Here is a 17,615-nt window from a genome sequence, read left to right as displayed (position 1 = left end):
AAAGTCGTTTTAACAACAATATCTTCTTTTTTCAACTGATTTATCAACTTATAGTTATGAAGTTTTAATCGAGTGAACACACAACACACAATTGCCGACATGGAAGAGGAACACGTGGCAGAAGAGGAACGGTCCAACAGACCACATAACGGAAAAACAGAAGGTGTGTAGTTTAGAAGAGCATAGGGAATAGGGAATAGGGGAGGGCCCCACCACAGCACAGCACTACTACACCATAACACAAGAACGTTATTACCCTCCTTTTATTTTTGCAAAGATATTCTGCTCCCTTTTCTTCTTCCAAACTCTTCTTCACCCTTTTCGTAATTCTTCTTCAAGCTTTATTCATTTCTCACACACTTTTCTGTATTGAAAACTCTAATGGCGGAGGATTTTTCCAGAGCCGTTGATGATGGGATCAAGCTCTCCAAGCGAATATACTTCGGCAAGGACAGGGCCGTGGCACCGCCCAATCCGGTGGTGCCGATGGCCAAGTCAGCCAGGGCGCTCCTTCCTTCGGGGCCCATGGTTTACGCCGTCATTCAAGACCCGGGGATCGTTGACAACCCGGACATTCCGAGCTACCAGCCGCACGTTCACGGACGCTGCGACCCGCCGGCGCTCATTCCGCTTCAGATGAACGCCATCGCCGCGGAGGTCGATTGCCACCTCGACACCGCGTTCATCACGGTGACCGGCGTATGGCGTGTCCATTGCATCATGGGAAGCCGAAGCTGTGATTGCCGTCTCGCTGTTCCCATGGGTTCCCGGGTGAATTCCTCTTTTCTCTTCTTCTTTCTGATCACTCTATTTTTTTTATTCATTTGGATGATTATTAAGTGTTTCTAACGTGATTTGGCTAACAGGGTTCAATTCTAGGTGTTGAGATTGAGGTTCCAAGGAAATCATATTCAACTCAGCTGGTTGTGATGGATGATGACACCAAGAAAAATGAGAGTGGCACTTCCCTTCAAAATGGAGGCTTTGTCAACTCTAATATATTTACTTTGACTATACCAAAGGTGAATCAATGCTTGCTCTCCTTCCAAAACTAGTTTTATTCTGATGCTGTTTACTTGTTAGTAACTGTGGCCTTCTGTCTCTGTGGTTGTTACAGATTGATGGGGGTACCAATTTATCTATTAAAATTAGTTGGTCTCAGAAATTGGTCTACACCGAGGGTGAGTACTGTTTGGATTTGCCGTATACCTTTCCTGATTTTGTCAACCCTGCTGGGAAGAGATTATCCAAGAAAGAGAAGATACAAGTCAATGTAAATGCTCTTCCAGGAAGTGAGATTCTTTGCAGGACAATGAGCCATCAACTAAAGGTGCATATTTGTTTGTGTGTGTGTTTGGTACGATCATAGTTGAACATTTGAAAGTTTACAAATTGTATGATGAATGAACCATTTGAACCTGACTTGTTACAGGCAATGAAGCGGCATGCTGGGAGTATGGGTTTCTTATATGATGCCGAAGTTCTCTCGTGGTCGAAAACTGATTTTAGATTTTCATATGCTGTAAGACTCAATCAATTCTTTTTTAATAAATTGTAATTCAGCTGTTGAAAGGTTATCTTATTGGAATAGCTATGTCTATTTAGGTTCCGACGAATTATATAAATGGAGCCATCCTTTTGGAAGGTGCATCTATGCATGATTTTGATCAGAGACAGATGTTCTACATATACCTTTCTCCAGGAGATATAAAGCGTGACAAGGTTTGTGTAATATCTGCAATCTTCATAGGTGTATATATTATCTTATTTTATATATAACTATTAAATTTTCTTTTTCTTCTCACTTCTGGTCCTACTCTATATGTAGGTATTCAGAAAGGATATAATATTTGTTATCGACATCAGCGGAAGCATGCAGGGAAAACTAATTGAAGACACAAAGAGTGCCTTATCTGCAGCACTCTCTAAGCTTAATCCCGATGATTCATTTAATATTATCGCCTTCAATGCAGAGAGTCGTCTATTTTCGAAAACAATGGAATTGGCTTCCAAGGATACTGTTGAAAGGGCCATTGAGTGGATTAATGTGAATTTTGTGGCTGGGGGTGGTACAAATATTTCACATCCCTTAAACACGGTACATTGAAATATTCAATACCATTTCTATGTGAATATTATTGAACTGTTATTAGGTACTGAATCTATTGAACATCAAATCAATTATTATCTTCTTCATTTCAGGCAATAGAGATGCTATCCAGTGCTCAAAGTTCAGTTCCAATAGTTTTCCTAGTTACAGATGGAACTGCTGAAGATGAGAGACAAATTTGTTCTATGGTAAAAAATCATATGGCAGATGGAGAGTCAATATGCCCCCGAATTTACACTTTTGGAATAGGTCTCAGTTTCTAGGCCTTGAACCTTAATCAGATCTTTCCAGTTGAAATAATCTGTTAGGCTATGACATCCTTTTTGTCCAAAAAAAAAAAGGGTTAAATCGTCTTAAGTTCTTTTTATTCTTCATTGTATGTTATATAACACCTTATTCAACCCCAGGTTCATTTTGCAACCATTATTTCTTGAGGATGCTAGCTGTGATTAGTAGGGGACACTATGATGCAGCTTTTGATGTAGGTAAGGTCTGAATTGACATTGTTGGTATGAAATTTTGAATTTGGCATTTTGGTATTTGTGTAGAAACTCTTCCTTTAGGCATTAAACAGGAAACGTTTCTTAGATTACTTTGTATGAATTTCTATTGTTTCTGCATTTATATCTAATTTGACAGCTGCCCTCTTTTTTTGGATTGCTAGATTTGGTTGAGCCTCAAATGCTGGCATTGTTTGACAAAGCTTCATCCCTTGTTCTAGCAAATATAACAATAGACATATTTGATGATCTTGATGAGTTTGAGGTAAAAACTTCTGGTACCTCGCTAGATTGAATTGGAAAAAAGTATGCTGTGCATGAACCTCTTTATAACGGCCTGTCCTGAAAATAATGACATTTATTATATTCCGCATACCCTTATTTAATGTTACACATGCTATTGTATAAGTAGAATGTTTGTCCAAAGAGTTTATGCCTCTTGCTTATGGAGTTATCTGCAATGTTTGTGATAGGTACACCCCTCTCATATTCCAGATCTTTCATCAGGGGGTCCATTGACTATATCTGGAAGGTACAAGGGAAGTTTCCCCGAAACTGTTAAAGTCAAAGGTATCTTGGCTGATCTCAGTAATTTTGCTGTAGATATGAAGATAGAAACAGCTAAGGACATGCCTTTACAGAGGGTAAAGTGTTCTATCACTATGTATACTTATTTTTAAAATTATACATACAATTTCTGGACAGGAGATGCCAAATTTGTAGAGGGTGCTTGGGGAGCTATTTAGTTATTGGTTCTATGTGAAGTTTTTTTTACTTTAAAGAATCTGTTTGCTCATGAAACAATATAATTAGTAGTTGCATCAAGTTTTAACCATTTAGAAGGGATTCCTCTTATAACCTGTCTTTATTATATTTTTCTGCGTGTTCACAAAGAACCACGGTCTTGTTTCCCTACTTCATATTTCTGTGGTGTGTCCATCATCATAAACTCTTGTCATCAGTTCTTCGTTTCTTGCATTCATCGTCTTTGGATCTTTAGTTGGATGCTGCTTTTTAAATAATGCGCATATATTTACCATTCTGTCTCCTTTCCGTTACTACTGTTTTTCTTTCAATTCCTCATTTCTTCTCTTAAACAGGTTTCTGCAAGAGATCAGATAGAGATTCTAACTGCTCAAGCATGGCTTTCAGAAAATAAACAAATAGAACAGAAGGTACTTTGTAATATATCACTCCACTTGGTGCATGGGACATTCAGTTTTATATTTCTCACTCCAATCCTTTAATTGGCAGGTCGCAAAACTGAGCCTGCAGGCTGGATTTATGTCCGAGTACACACGTATGGTAATACTTGAGAATGATCATCTAAAGAAAGTCAAGGAATCTGGGAAGAAAGAAGTACGTGTTATGAATATTGAGTGTTTTGTCTTTTTCATTTTCAAATTCTGTAGAAAAACATTGGTTTTAGACTAATACCGTTAAAATATCTTAGAGAGTCTTCTGTAATCATATCTCTTTGATTCATTGCAAACAGGCATCGAAAAAGAGCCAGCCCCAGTATGAGGAAAACGTCCAAGGGCAGAGGATGATTTTACTCCCACATTTAGGTGTTGGCTTTGGCAACTTGAAAGCAACTGCTGAAAATACTCCTCCAGGAGATGTATCCAAGGTACCTGAAGTGGCTGAAATATTTAAGGCGGCCTCAAATTGCTGTAGCAGGATGTGCAGTTACTGCTGTTGCATGTGCTGCATCGATTGCTGTTCGCGGATGAACAACCAGTTTGCAACTGCATTGACTCAGCTTTGCATTGGTCTAGGATGCTTCGGCTGCCTCACATGTTGTTCAGAGATATGCTGTTCCGGAAACGATGGCTGATGAAATCCCAATTTTGTTGTATGATGGTTCTTGTATTTTATTGCACAGAAAATTTCTCTTTGTATAGTATAGTTTTAGTTGTTCTGGCAATGTATATCCGTATATTACACATGCAATAGAAAGTTAATTGTACACTCGTAGCAAAAATAGAATATGAATATACAAGAGAGTCATTTTCCAGTCAAATATTTCCTCCTTCTTTGCTTTCATCGTTTTGTATTTGATTGATACTGAGTGCTTGCGATGGTTGATAAGTAATAACGAGCAGAGCCATGAGGCATCAAAGACAACATTCATTAGAAAGTGCAACCATACAAGGAAGGAAGCGTTTGTAAATTTATTATTAAAGAGTAGAGATTCTTCAGTTGAATACAAAGCTGGAAAACACTCATTTATTTATTTAATTAGGAGTAGGTATGAGTAATCACTCGGGAAAAGTGAGTGCAGTGATGAGTTGGTCCAGCTGGGGAAAGCGGGAGACGAGGTCAGAGCGCTTAGCAAGCTCAAAGTCCTGGAACTGAAACGCGGGTGCACACGTGCACCCTACCAGAGAGTAGTGCCTCTCACAGTCCTTTGCTTCGCCTCTCACGAACGACGACCCTTCCGGAGACGCGTTGAAATCCCCGGTGGGGAATGAACCAAACCACACGTTGGGAGGAACAGTATACTGCGGCACCTCATTCTCATTTAGGTTGGATCCCAGCTGGGTGAATTTGACACTTGCATCGTTCTCATTCAGTTCAACTACGGTTATGGGGTCACCGATGTAGTGGTGCCAGGTTTCCGCACAGGGTATGCGGTGCAGGCGAGACACGCTGCCAGATGGAAGCAGAAAGTATATGGAGGTTGATACAGGGCGATCAACTTTGTCTGTTACAGTAAATTCAATTTCAAAATCTGAATCAGAATGGAATACTGGAATTGTAAAAGGTCATGAAATACAAGAAAGAGTGCATTACATTGGGGTGGAAGCTGAGACTTGGAGAGTTGAACGGATCCGTCGCGGAATGTCTCGGTGTAGAAGCCACCTTCAGGGTGGGGCTGCAGATTCAGCTTCGTTGCCACCTGGGATGCCTTCAGTGACATGCTTGCTTCTTTGCTTTCTCACTGCCCTGCGGCCTGCGCTACCCGCTAAGCTGTCTTAACTTAAGTCCTTGCCTGAGACTAAGATCAAAGGTTGAGATTGTATCTTGGAGTAAAATATGTTTTACTCCGTCTCCAGTCCACACCTACCCACTTATTTTTATTTTTATATTCATATGCACACTAATGGTTAGACACGTAATGAAAGCAATAAAGGGTTTACACCTAGATAAACAATGTCTCTACACTCTACTTCCTTCATTTCGGCCTCTCGAATCTCGATTAATAAAACACCAAGGTAATGACTATCTAGTATTTTACCATTTGCTATTTAATATTATTTCGTCAAATTTTGCGGAAAGTAGCATTGTCAAGTACGAAATAAAAGTTTGAATCAATAATTTCCTAATATAACCAATCAAACCAAGATGGATAGCAAGCGTAAAATGATTATGTAGCATAAATGCACAAGGTGAGAACCAAATTATTTGCAAGCACAGCCCTTGATAATACGGAAGGTTACAACATAAAAATTAACACCAAATCAATACAGTTGTAGAGTCCAAAAGAAACTCATTAAAAAATGTGTCCCTTGCGCCATAAAACCAAAATGGGATTATTTACAAGAGTGAAATTATTGTGTTAGCATAAGGCACTCGAGCGCTAAGCCAATGAAGTGCCCAACACAGAACAAATGTGAACTTATCCAAACCATAAGTACTAGTAAATATAGCATCTCCTACAAGTGATAATCATGGTTTCATTGTTCAAGAGAAACATGATATGACCGCGGAGTCGAATATTATCTACGAAGAACTTTCCCCATAAACCCTTGAAATGTGTTCCCGAGTCCCGCACTCACAGCTTCTGCCAAATGCTGTGCCTGAGAAAATAAAGTATCACTGACTCTCAAGTCCGGAATGCACCAAGCATGATAGTAAATAATTCAAATTCCAAAACTCGACGGACAGATTCAGAATTACCTCTTGAATGGTTTTCTTTAGATCGAAAGCATCTTTCACTCGAGCATCCAGGAAGGCCCATGTATCACGGAAGTCTAACAAGAAACAAACGAAAGATGTATTAAGAAATGTCCTCACGTGTTACAACTCCACCAGATCAGAGCCACAAACAGCTAGTTATCCATCCAAATTGGACTTTATTCAATATAAGATACTATATTAATGGAGTGGGGTGGGGTGGGGCATAAAAGAATAAATTCCATCGCTTTCCCCCTGATTACATACTTTATCAAATTACCACATAAATTGGTTGCCATGAGAAAATTGGCTACTATGTCAGGCTCAGTTCAAGAAAATAAGGAGTTTGAGAGAACGGACATTGGAACCCAGTTAATATTTTTGGTCTATTCACATACTAAAAAAGAAAGAGAGGAGAGAGAGGGAAGGGGGGGGGGGGGGATCAAATGGAACTGAATAATCGATGAAAGATGTCACAGCATCATTGAACCAGGCTCCACGACAGTCGACAGAGTGATTAGCATAAATAGAAAAGCACAAAAAAACACAAAATAATGGATGGAAAGTTTAAATCAAACAAAAAATTCGAGAAAACTTGTATGCTCAGAAAGAAGGGGCAGAAAAACAAACCAGGAGAGGTATCTGTCAGCATATAAATCTCGGTTGTTGAGTATATTCCTGCCAGGACAGTGCGCTTGGCATACCAATCAATATCAGAAGCATTGTCACCTGCAGCATGCCAAATCTCATCCACGAGCATTGCCCTCTGCTTAAAACTAGTTGGAACATTCACCGGTTGTGCCTGTAATGAAATCGGTATTAGAAAATTAGGAAATCTTTAATCTCTACAATCCAGATACAAAGTTTGCTTAAGTACATTGGCAGACCTGGATGCTAAGAGCTTGAGGCCATGTTGATATATATGGCGCTTGCATTTCTAGACGAATTCTGATAAGCTTAGAGATACATTCACTTGGTGTCAAAGTTTTCAAACTCTCATCAGAGTCAATTCTATCGATAAGCTTTTGTAAGCAGTCATCCATGAAAAACTGGCACGGGAAAATTTTTTAAGACAAAAAATTAGTCATATCGAACAATTTGAACGAAGAGAGTCGCATGAGCCTTCCAAAATTATGGCAACCCATTGGACTGATTATACTGATGGTCTGAAAGACAGGAAATCATGCATTGAAAATTTATACTAATACATATCATTGACAACTCCTGAAATTGAAGCTAGCCAAAGGTCATATCTTAGATCTTACAAGGATATGCTATCACCGGATTTTTGTTTAGGAGATGCATGTATGCCATTATGTTCATAAAAGATTCCAGTTCATCCTTTACTTTTCCTAAAATGAGATGGTAAAATGGTGCATCATTATAATTAAAAATATTATGAAGCAGCTTAAAAACAGTATTATCTAAGCACAATCCTGTTTCGAATTTAAGGTGTGAAGCAATTTCAGGCAACCAATCGTGACAACATTTAACAGTAACGGTTAATGTAATCATGATGATAAAATAGTAAATAATGGAGATACCTACCTCAACCAGAGCGGCTTCCTTCCTCGGCAAAGAACCAACGATGGAAGGGGAGAGTCCAACATCCTTTGCTCCTGAAATTAGCGCAGCTTCAGTCCATCCCAGCTTTATCTGCAAAATTAGAAACACCGCAATTTCTCACTCAATTAATTCGCAACATAAATGAATTATTGAAATGAAAGAAGGATGAGAGAGTACGAACAACGTGAGTGAGGGAGGCATGGAGCACGCGAGATTTTTCGTCCTGGTACTTGTCTCCTCTGGTTCTGGGATCCTCATCCGGCGACGGCGATGGCGATGAAGATGGAGCTGAATCTGGTACGAGAGGGGTTTCAGGATGAACGGGAGATTGTGGAATAGGAAATGGTTGATCCTCGGATGTGGAAAAGGAACGATAGGGTATGAAGATCTGAGAGTGTGGAGGGCGCAACCGGAGGCGGTGAAGATTACCATGATAGGAATGAGTTGCAGCGGAGAATAATCGCTTCGCCGCCGTTCGGTACATTATTATTATTATTGTTATGATGATTGTTATTAAGGGCCGCCGTTCGGTGAGTGAAACACAGAGCCAGGGAAGGTGTTAGCAGATGTATTTGTTTGCCAAAGAAGATGAGACAACAGAATGGAGTGCCACGTAGATCACCGTTTTTGGCGCCACTTGTCGCACCTTCTGCCACCCACCAATTGCAACAATTTTTTCTTAAAAAAAATAAATAATACACCGAGAGTACAGTATATCCCTATTGAGTACTCATTTTCAAAACTTTTTCGCACCACTTCAGATATAATATATAAAAAAGTATATATAAATATATAATAATTAATTTGTTGATTAATTTTTTAGGTGAAGAGAATATTTTTATTTTCTTTGAAGAAATTAAATTTGCAGTACTAGTTGATATTTTTGTGTCCAGCTACTATGTCTAAAACGGCAGAACAAATGAAGGATGAGAAAAGAATAAAATAATAGCATTGAACATCATTAAACATATTTCTTAGTAGCTAACATTAGTTATAAAACAATTTACAAGAAATGAAAAGAAAAAAAGGAAAGGAAGGGAGGCCAAAAAAAAAAAAAAAGAAAGAAAGCTAAGTTTGAAGGCATAAAAGTGATTTACACATTGAATTGAGGAGTTAACTTTGCATGGTTGTTGTTGGTGTTTCCTTCCCTTCCTTTCCTAGGCCTGCACTGAAACTAATATAAACTAATTTGAAAATACAATAGAAATTAAATTAAAGCTGAAGTTCCTCTATCCTCCTAATGGCTTCCTTCATGGGAAGACGTCGTTGGGGGTTGGGTTCCGTGCAGTCAGCTCCAATGCGGACGAGCTGCAGCATCTGAGGGAGAGAGCTGTTGTTAGGGTGCAAGTCCGGGTCGATTAAATCCGCCTCTCTTTTCTCGGAAATGGCGGTGGACACCCACTGCACAACATCGGTGCCGCCCTTGCCATTGCTGTGATACTGAGAGGGGAACTTGCCGGTTATGATCTCCAGAATGATGATGCCAAGGCAGTACACATCGGTCTTCTGAGACACGTGTTTGTATTCGGTGTAGTCTGGAGTTTTGTAGGCAAACAAGGTTTGAATGGCGTAGTTGGGATTCATGAGCGAATGGAATCCATAGTCGCTGAGGAGAGGCTCATACTGGTTGGTGAGGAGAATGTTGCTGGATTTGAGGTTCCCATGGGGAAGCTCTTCGGTTGAAAATTCAGTGTAGAGGAAACTCAAACCTTTTGCGATTCCCTTGACAATGGCGAAACGTGTTGGCCAGGTGAGTTCGCCATGGCTGGATCCTCTATCTCCATGAAGCACATAAAGCAAGCTTCCTTTGGGGATGTATTCCGTCACAAACAACTTCTCCTCCTTGCGATAATGGTAAGCAAGAGGAGTCAGGATGTTACGGTTTCTGATCCTTCCAAACCGTCTCATCTCCGCGTCGAATATGTCTCTGCTCACCTTATTCATCTCCCTCATCCTCTTAACCACCACCGATATCCCGTTCGCCATCGCCGCCTTGTACGCCGACCCTAGTCCCCCGTTCCCCAGCACCTCCGCTGCCGCCTTCATCAAGTCCGTCAGCCCAAACACGCCCTTCTCATCGTTCACCATTATGAGGTCACCCATCCCCCTCTCCCGCCACCTCCTCTCTTTCCACCAATGCCTGTGCCGCTGCCCCCTTCTGATCCCTTAACGCTCTTCGCCACGTGCACCTGCATCACCTCCTCGTCCACGTGGCTGTTTCCTCTGCTCATCACGCTGAAGTTATCGCTTTGGTCCCGCCGATTCTTCACCAACACGAACACTCCCGCCAGAATCGCCGCCAGCAGAATGACAATCAGGATCTTCCAGAACCAACTCAATCCACCGCCGGCGCTGCCCCCAGAGCTCGCCGGCTCAGAAGGAGAGGCGTCCCCACCGCCGCATTCCTTGAGAGGCTTCCCGCAGAGAGCTGGATTCCCGGCGAAGACACTAGCGTCAAAGCCCGCCATGGATGGTGGTATTGGACCTTCTAGCTTGTTGTTGGAAAAGTCGAGGATTCTTATTGGTTGGGTGAAGTCAGGTAGAGTCCCTGAGAAGTCGTTTTTGTCGAGGCGCAACTCGGAAAGGAAGCGAAGCTTGGTCAATGATATGGGTATGTTACCGGAGAATTTATTGTCGGAGAGCCATAGCTTCTTCAAGGAGGCTAACTTGTCGAAGTAATCAGGCGGAATGGAACCGGAGAATTGGTTGGTGTTGAGGTAAATGGCTTTGAGGGCGCCGATCCTGTTGAGGTCGGGAATGGGGCCGGATAATGAGTTGTTGATGAGGCTGATGGTCCTGAGGGAGGGGATTTGCAAGAGGGCGTCGACGTCGATGGTGCCGGAGAGTCCCATGTTGGCGAGGTTGATGCCGTTGATGGTGCCCTTAGCGCAGAGGACGCCAACCCAGAGGGGGAGGGCGCAAGGGTCCTTGTTTGGGACCCATAAGGAGAGGGCAGGAGGGTTGTTGAGGGCTTGTTTGAGTTTGAGTAAGGCTTCGCCGTCGGTGATGGAGAAGGAAGGGAGAGGAAGGAGGAAGAGGAAGAAAAAGAAAAGAGCAGCGGCCATTGCCGAGGCGGGTAGAAATGGGCCGCCGCTGGGAGAGTTTGTTGTTGTTGTTTGGCAGCAATAATGTTGTGTTGTTGGAATTGAGGGTGTGACATGTTTGTTGGTTTACGTCGTTGCTTGTTGTGGGGGTGGAAGAAGATTAGGAAGCCCTCTTTCTTCATGCACTCCCTATTCTTAGTCATCTTTCTCCCTGGCACCCCATTTTATTCTTCACCCTTTCGTTGACCCCGTCAAACCCCTTTTCTTGCCTCTCCTAATCCTTCTATTCTTATATCATATATATTTATAATTAAGCATTTTTATCATTGCTTCCTTCTTGCTTTTCTACTAGGCATAACACATATGCTGCTTGGTTCTGCCATCACTAAGAAGCGCAAACAAGTAAATAAAGCCAACATTGTGAATTTTCGTTACAGACATGCCAAGATTGGTATGAGCTCTGCGTATATGCACTACTTTTTGCATGTATAAATAAAATAAATAAATAGACTTACTAATAAGTCTAATATCAATTGGCTTTGTCAACTACAAGAAGAAAATGATTTTGAGGAGGGTTTTCTGTTGGGCAATCATAGCCCATAATGCAATAATGTTATTGTTGAGGCACTGATATATATGTCTGTCCTGATCGTCTCTGTGCTAATTGATAATTAAGAATTATCCTGATATTCAATGGATTAAAGGATCAATAAAACAGCGTTAGTTGGAAGTTTAGAGATAATTATATATATAATTTTGTTAATTGTCATCATCCACTAATTTTATGAATCAAAAGAAAGGAATGTACCACCAGTTCACCAACTACATGAGCTGATTAAAGATGACAATAATGCTTGGTAGTGCCGCAAGAGAACATACGTCTAATTTGCTAATGAATTTAAATAACTATTTTATCATTTTAGTGTATGCATTTCGAGATGAAATTTCTTTTGTAATATACAACTAACTGGCCTCTTTTTTAACGTGAATAGTTGGTTTTTTAAAGAAAATATATAGTTATTTTTTTAATTTATAATTAAAAAAATCCTTGTTAAATATGACTTATTCCAGTGTACTTATATATTTTTAGAAATGATAATAATGGTTGTCATTGTTAAATATGATTTATTTTTTTTATTTATAATTAAAAAAATTCTTGAAGAAGTTATTCTTGTTGTCTGTATATTTTTGTGTACTTCTTGTAGATCTATTTACTATTTTCTAAATTAAAAATACGTGTTTTAAAAAAATTGATTGGAGTTCGCGAAAGTAAAGTGAACTTACTAATTTCTATAGAGTTAAAAAAAAAGAGAATTAAAATCTAAAAATTTTGTTTAGAAAAATAATAATTTTTTTTATTTTATTATAAAAAAAAAACCCTATTTTTATGTATAATTATCTTATGAAGATAAATATTCAATTCATTATTATCTTATTCTTTTATCTGTCGGCTAAGTTGATAAAAATATTAAGAATTATTCTATTATATTTTTCCTTTGTTAATTAAGGATTTTAAATTATTTTTACTTTCAAGGGGTTATTAATTACTTTGCAATTAAACAAAGTGTTGAAACTGGAAAATAATTATAAGAGTGATGATTTCGGTTTAAGGATCCATGATCTATGGTTTTGCAATTTTAATGAATAAAGAAAGAGACGCCATCATTGTCCGAGCGACCAACTGAGTGAGACACAGCTTCCCTTTGAATTCACTCCATCGAAGCAGATCCCAAAAGAGGGTCCTTCATTTCTCACACACTCACTTCACAATCTTGGATTCAGAAGCTCCAATCCCTCTGAAAATCAATGCTGGCAGACACCCGACTCGCCGCCGCCTGCTAAATCCAACTCCGTGTTCGCAATGATGGTGGACACCTCAACGCTTGGGCGCTTCCACCACCAAAGACTCGAATTCAAGCGCTGTCTCCCCGCAATCATAACCTCCCACAGAACCCTCTTCACCGTCCTCTGGATCGCCGCCTTCGCCTCCGTCTTCATCTGGCAGAGGAACGTTGTCGTCGGAGGCTTCTTCCTCTTCGGTCGGACCCTCCCGCCGCGCCCGATTCCCAAGCTGAGGCCGGTGGTTTTCAACTTGACCGATTTCGGGGGTGTCGGCGACGGTGTCACCCTCAACACTGAGGCATTTGAGAGGGCCGTTTCTGCGATTTCCAAGTTGGGGAAGAAAGGTGGTGGCCAGCTCAATGTGCCTCCCGGTCGCTGGCTTACTGCGCCCTTCAATCTCACCAGCCATATGACACTTTTTGTAGCTCAAGATGCTGTTATTCTTGGACTTGATGTGAGTTCATGCTGTTATTCCCAATTCTTAATATTTTTGTTGTTTGTGCTGCTTCATGTGTGAAATGAAAACTTTGGGGGCTCTGCTGATTTTACTTCTAGTAATTTAACAGGTCAGTCAGCAGAAATGATAGTACTGTATCTAACTGCCACAATTTTTCCATGAAGTGAAAAGTTCAAAATAGAACTTTTAATGATCGTCTGAGTATATCCTTATTCTGATAAATGACTAAGCTTTGAATGTTATTTTCAGTGAGGGTTCTCCCTTTTTTTAAGAATGTTATATTGATTTTTTTCCCCCCTTCTATTGAAGGCACTACATGCTGGTTTATTTATGTCTCTGACTAAATTTGTGAAGGGTACATAGGATTGTGAAACAGGATGATAGGCACAAAGTTCATGAATCTATTTTATATTTTTATGTCATAACGAATAGGCGCATGATAAGCTTGAAAACTTATGTGCTAGGATGATAGTAGTATAACAAGCTGTTAATTATTGATTCTACTTTCTTGAACACATTGCTCATGACTTGTGTTCCCATTATGTATGTTATTCGGTCTCGTACATTTTGGTTCCTATCTCCATGAATAAAGGAGATATACAAAATTGTGGAAATTACCCAAATATCAAGCTCATGAGTCATATCATAAAATTATGGGAGGGGGTGATAGAATGTAGGTTCAGATAGGAGAAACAGGTTTTGGAGAACCAGTTTGGTATTTTAGAGACCAAAGCTATATATCTATTAAGAGAATGATGGACAGGTATTGGAGTAACCATTGTGTTTATTAACTTGGAAAAAATATATGATAGGGTACTAAGAAAAGCCTTATAAAAGGTTTTGGACAAGAAGGGAGTAAGGGTTGCATATGTTTGTACAATTAAGGACATGTAAAATGGGGTTACAACATAAAATCTTCTAATTAACGCTTTAAATGGATGAATTTGACTTGCCGAATTTCTCTTTGATTAAGCATACACTAGAATCTAAATATTTCTGCCACTCTTGTAATTGAACAATATTTCTTACATTATATTTATCATCGTATTTCTTGGTGAACAGGATGAGAAGTATTGGCCACTGATGCCACCATTGCCATCGTATGGGTATGGGAGGGAGCATCCTGGACCACGATATGGCAGTTTGATTCATGGTCAAAATCTTAAAGATATTGTGATAACAGGTTAGGATTTACATCCTGCTTCCACTGTGTGAAAAAGTAGGTTTTGAACTTTTGTTTGTCTTGATCTATCAATATAAAAAAGTGTATTTTATGTACTACTATGTGACTTTGTTATGTAGTTAAGAACCTTAGATAGCAATACTCCAAAGGCTTAAGCTAATGGTGAACTATAGTTTTGTTGATTGATCTTTTGTTATGTTAAATTTTCATGTTGATCTGATTCATCTGTGGTAATAAACTGACAGGGCATAACGGTACCATAAATGGACAGGGACAAACCTGGTGGAAAAAGTATCGTCAAAAACGTCTCAACCACACAAGGGGGCCACTTGTTCAGATCATGTGGTCTAGTGACATTGTCATTGCTAATATTACTTTGCGTGACTCTCCTTTTTGGACACTTCATCCATATGACTGCAAAAACATCACTATAAGAAATGTTACAATATTGGCTCCTGTAACTGAAGCTCCAAATACTGATGGCATAGATCCTGGCAAGTGATATTTTTACTGAGTACAAATGTTTATTCATATCTTGATCACATAGGATTGATGATATTAGATTTATTAGGAATAGTGGATAGTTGTTGGGTTTTTGTCGTGCGACGGTATCTAGGGCGTTGGGAAGCAACCTAAGAACCCAAGCTATTCACCCATGCTTACTGTTCACACTTCTCCAAAATAAATCAACAGTTTTTCCACTTTTTTAAAGCATCAATGTAGGATAGTTATGTAGCTGGTTCCACCTAGTGGCATAAGATTTTGTTGTTGTTGGTTGAGGATAGTTTTGGTAGCTTAATCTAGATGGTTGGCAAAGAGTGAACTTGAAGAGGCCACATTTAAGTTGTGGATATATTTGATGCACTAATGTAGAGAAGCTCTATCCTGTTAATACTTTGAATTTTCTGGTCAACTGAATGATTTCTAATGACCAATATATATTCCAACTGAGTCAGGCAACGGATGATTAGTGAGTGGGTTGACCTCTGTTTGCAAGTGTCACCAAATCCATGAAGGATAATTATGGATTTTTGACATGGAATTTCTTTAATATGCATAAAATGTTTGTCTGTTAGTGGTCCAGTAAGATGCAAACAATTTAACCTTCCCCAGTTACGAAACCAATGCTAATTGTATCTATTAGCTTTGTTGTTATATGGCAAATTAACAAGCTTCAAATTCTTTTGCATGAACAGACTCTTGTGAGGACATGTTGATAGAGGACTGTTACATAAGTACAGGAGATGATGCAATTGCAATAAAAAGTGGCTGGGATCAGTATGGAATTGCTTATGGAAGGCCATCCATGAATATAATGATCCGGAATCTAGTTGTTCGCTCCGTGGTCAGGTTAATCCTTAACTCACGCAACTTGCACTTTTGGCATATCTTTCAACATCCTATTTTTGGATAGCAACTAGCTGTCTGACTGCTATTCTGCATAAATTTAAGAGCCAAAATGTAAATAAATCTGTCTTTCTGAATTACAATTTCTTTATGCATCTGGCCATGCTTTATCTATAATGTATCACTTTTGGTGTGTGCAGTGTTTACAAATTTGATGACTGCATCTTTGTTAGCTTCTCGTCATTTAGATATCTGACTTGTTTTTTGAAATGGAACAGTGCTGGCGTTTCAATAGGCAGTGAGATGTCTGGTGGGGTGTCCAATGTGACTGTGGAGAATATTCTTGTATGGGGTTCTAGGCGTGCCGTGAGGATTAAGACGGCCCCTGGGCGAGGCGGATATGTTCGCCATATTACTTACCGGAATCTAACATTTGATAACGTCCGTGTTGGAATAGTAATTAAGACAGATTACAACGAACACCCTGATGATGGATATGACCCTAGTGCACTTCCTGTACTCAAAGACATAAGTTTCACCACCGTCCATGGCCAGGGTGTTCGTGTGCCAGTACGAATTCATGGCAGCGAAGAGATCCCAGTGAGAAATGTGACGTTTCGGGACATGTCAGTTGGCCTCACCTACAAGAAGAAACATATCTTTCAGTGTGCCTTTGTCCAAGGGCGCGTAATAGGGACCATCTTTCCTGCTCCCTGTGAGAACCTTGATCGGTACAATGAGCATGGACAGCTAGTTAAGCATTCTGCTTCCCAGAATGTAACAGACATAGATTATGATTTTTGAGGTTTCAAGTTCACAAATTTACCGGCCTTGTTCCATCATCAATCGGATCCTCAAGTTTCTGTCTGTATCAGATCATGTTTTTGGAGTGTAACAGTCAAGTTAATTTTCTTTCTTTTTATGGGGAAGTTAAATGTTCTATTTCTTCTTCTTCTTTTTTTTTTTTATTTGTAACACTCCAATTTATAGCTTTATTAAGTAGAGTTGTATATACGGAAAATTTTCAGATGCTTACCTGTGTTTACTAGAATATACAAATTCAGAACTCGCTGCTACGTGCTATCATTCATTCTTGATTATTTATTGTAAGCAAGAATTACTCGTGTTACTTGAAGCATCATTTTTTGGCTTAGATTCATTGCAGCATTACTTTCCGGGTCAAAATAGTAGGTAAGGTTGAAGCATTTATCACATTCATGCCACTTTTTTCACTCCCAAGTCCAAGAGATACTTTCTTTTACCAAAGATAGGAGACTCGAACCCGCAACCTCTTAATTGAGTATGGAGAGATTATACCATTTGAACTATAATTCATTAGCAAATCCAAGAGATATTTACTTTCATTTTAAAGTGAGCACAAATCTAAAAACAGGTAGAGACATAAGCTACAAGAGATTCCGTAGAGAAATATTCAATATATGCATATCAAAAATGTGAATTAAGATGGACTAGTAGTGGATGAAGTGTCCACTATTTCTTCTTGTAACTCTAGAAGTTCAATACTTTGACTATATTAGAAAGTAACAAAAAACAATTATTTAATTAATATCTTAGTCAGTCCATAAAATTCTTTAAATAACCATGTTTGTAGCAATTTGGTCTAGATAAGAAACTTGTGCATATGATTTGGTCGCGCTGTCGCTGA

General features: G+C 39.5%; 4 protein-coding genes and 1 pseudogene across 4 annotated transcripts; 2 read left to right on the top strand and 3 right to left on the bottom strand.

Moving 5' to 3' along the window:
* The first annotated feature begins 37 nt into the window (after positions 1 to 37).
* On the top strand, positions 38 to 4,633 carry LOC112740768 (uncharacterized). The gene is made up of 13 exons (XM_025789366.3): positions 38 to 771; positions 867 to 1,022; positions 1,118 to 1,330; positions 1,433 to 1,522; positions 1,606 to 1,722; positions 1,829 to 2,098; positions 2,203 to 2,359; positions 2,518 to 2,595; positions 2,775 to 2,875; positions 3,084 to 3,254; positions 3,711 to 3,785; positions 3,865 to 3,969; positions 4,106 to 4,633. The coding sequence occupies exons 1-13, from the start codon at positions 382 to 384 to the stop codon at positions 4,445 to 4,447; spliced, it is 2,265 nt and encodes a 754-aa protein (XP_025645151.1). The 5' UTR covers positions 38 to 381; the 3' UTR covers positions 4,448 to 4,633.
* An 87-nt stretch (positions 4,634 to 4,720) lies between these two features.
* On the bottom strand, positions 4,721 to 5,942 carry LOC112740770 (uncharacterized). Its single transcript, XM_025789368.2, has 2 exons — positions 5,407 to 5,942; positions 4,721 to 5,317 (listed from the first exon to the last, which is right to left on the bottom strand). Exons 1-2 carry the CDS (start codon positions 5,531 to 5,533, stop codon positions 4,872 to 4,874), a joined length of 573 nt encoding a protein of 190 aa, XP_025645153.1. The 5' UTR covers positions 5,534 to 5,942; the 3' UTR covers positions 4,721 to 4,871.
* Positions 5,943 to 6,003: 61 nt separating this feature from the next.
* Positions 6,004 to 8,784, bottom strand: LOC112740769 (uncharacterized). Its single transcript, XM_025789367.3, has 6 exons — positions 8,258 to 8,784; positions 8,059 to 8,166; positions 7,398 to 7,559; positions 7,141 to 7,312; positions 6,514 to 6,587; positions 6,004 to 6,413 (listed from the first exon to the last, which is right to left on the bottom strand). The coding sequence occupies exons 1-6, from the start codon at positions 8,558 to 8,560 to the stop codon at positions 6,333 to 6,335; spliced, it is 900 nt and encodes a 299-aa protein (XP_025645152.1). The 5' UTR covers positions 8,561 to 8,784; the 3' UTR covers positions 6,004 to 6,332.
* A 219-nt stretch (positions 8,785 to 9,003) lies between these two features.
* On the bottom strand, positions 9,004 to 11,683 carry LOC112740767 (pollen receptor-like kinase 3; annotated as a pseudogene).
* A 994-nt stretch (positions 11,684 to 12,677) lies between these two features.
* Positions 12,678 to 17,090, top strand: LOC112740766 (probable polygalacturonase). Its single transcript, XM_025789365.3, has 5 exons — positions 12,678 to 13,416; positions 14,482 to 14,602; positions 14,848 to 15,096; positions 15,799 to 15,952; positions 16,228 to 17,090. The coding sequence occupies exons 1-5, from the start codon at positions 12,982 to 12,984 to the stop codon at positions 16,751 to 16,753; spliced, it is 1,485 nt and encodes a 494-aa protein (XP_025645150.1). The 5' UTR covers positions 12,678 to 12,981; the 3' UTR covers positions 16,754 to 17,090.
* Positions 17,091 to 17,615: the final 525 nt, after the last annotated feature.

Source organism: Arachis hypogaea, chromosome 14 (assembly GCF_003086295.3).
Source record: "Arachis hypogaea cultivar Tifrunner chromosome 14, arahy.Tifrunner.gnm2.J5K5, whole genome shotgun sequence".
Taxonomy (NCBI): Eukaryota; Viridiplantae; Streptophyta; class Magnoliopsida; order Fabales; family Fabaceae; genus Arachis; species Arachis hypogaea.
The sequence above is the reverse complement of the archived record's forward strand: the minus strand, read 5'-3'. Positions and strand labels throughout refer to the sequence as shown.

Coding starts and splice junctions, on each gene's coding strand:
- LOC112740768 (XM_025789366.3), top strand. CDS start 382: ATGGCGGAGGATTTTTCCAGAGCCGTTGATGATGGGATCAAGCTCTCC. Junction 772..866: donor CTGTTCCCATGGGTTCCCGG/GTGAATTCCTCT, acceptor TTTGGCTAACAG/GGTTCAATTCTAGGTGTTGA. Junction 2,099..2,202: donor TTTCACATCCCTTAAACACG/GTACATTGAAAT, acceptor TCTTCATTTCAG/GCAATAGAGATGCTATCCAG.
- LOC112740770 (XM_025789368.2), bottom strand. CDS start 5,533: ATGTCACTGAAGGCATCCCAGGTGGCAACGAAGCTGAATCTGCAGCCC. Junction 5,318..5,406: donor GTCTCAGCTTCCACCCCAAT/GTAATGCACTCT, acceptor TTACTGTAACAG/ACAAAGTTGATCGCCCTGTA.
- LOC112740769 (XM_025789367.3), bottom strand. CDS start 8,560: ATGTACCGAACGGCGGCGAAGCGATTATTCTCCGCTGCAACTCATTCC. Junction 7,560..8,058: donor AGGAAGCCGCTCTGGTTGAG/GTAGGTATCTCC, acceptor TTCCCGTGCCAG/TTTTTCATGGATGACTGCTT. Junction 6,414..6,513: donor TAAAGAAAACCATTCAAGAG/GTAATTCTGAAT, acceptor TTATTTTCTCAG/GCACAGCATTTGGCAGAAGC.
- LOC112740766 (XM_025789365.3), top strand. CDS start 12,982: ATGATGGTGGACACCTCAACGCTTGGGCGCTTCCACCACCAAAGACTC. Junction 15,097..15,798: donor TACTGATGGCATAGATCCTG/GCAAGTGATATT, acceptor TTGCATGAACAG/ACTCTTGTGAGGACATGTTG. Junction 15,953..16,227: donor GTTGTTCGCTCCGTGGTCAG/GTTAATCCTTAA, acceptor GAAATGGAACAG/TGCTGGCGTTTCAATAGGCA.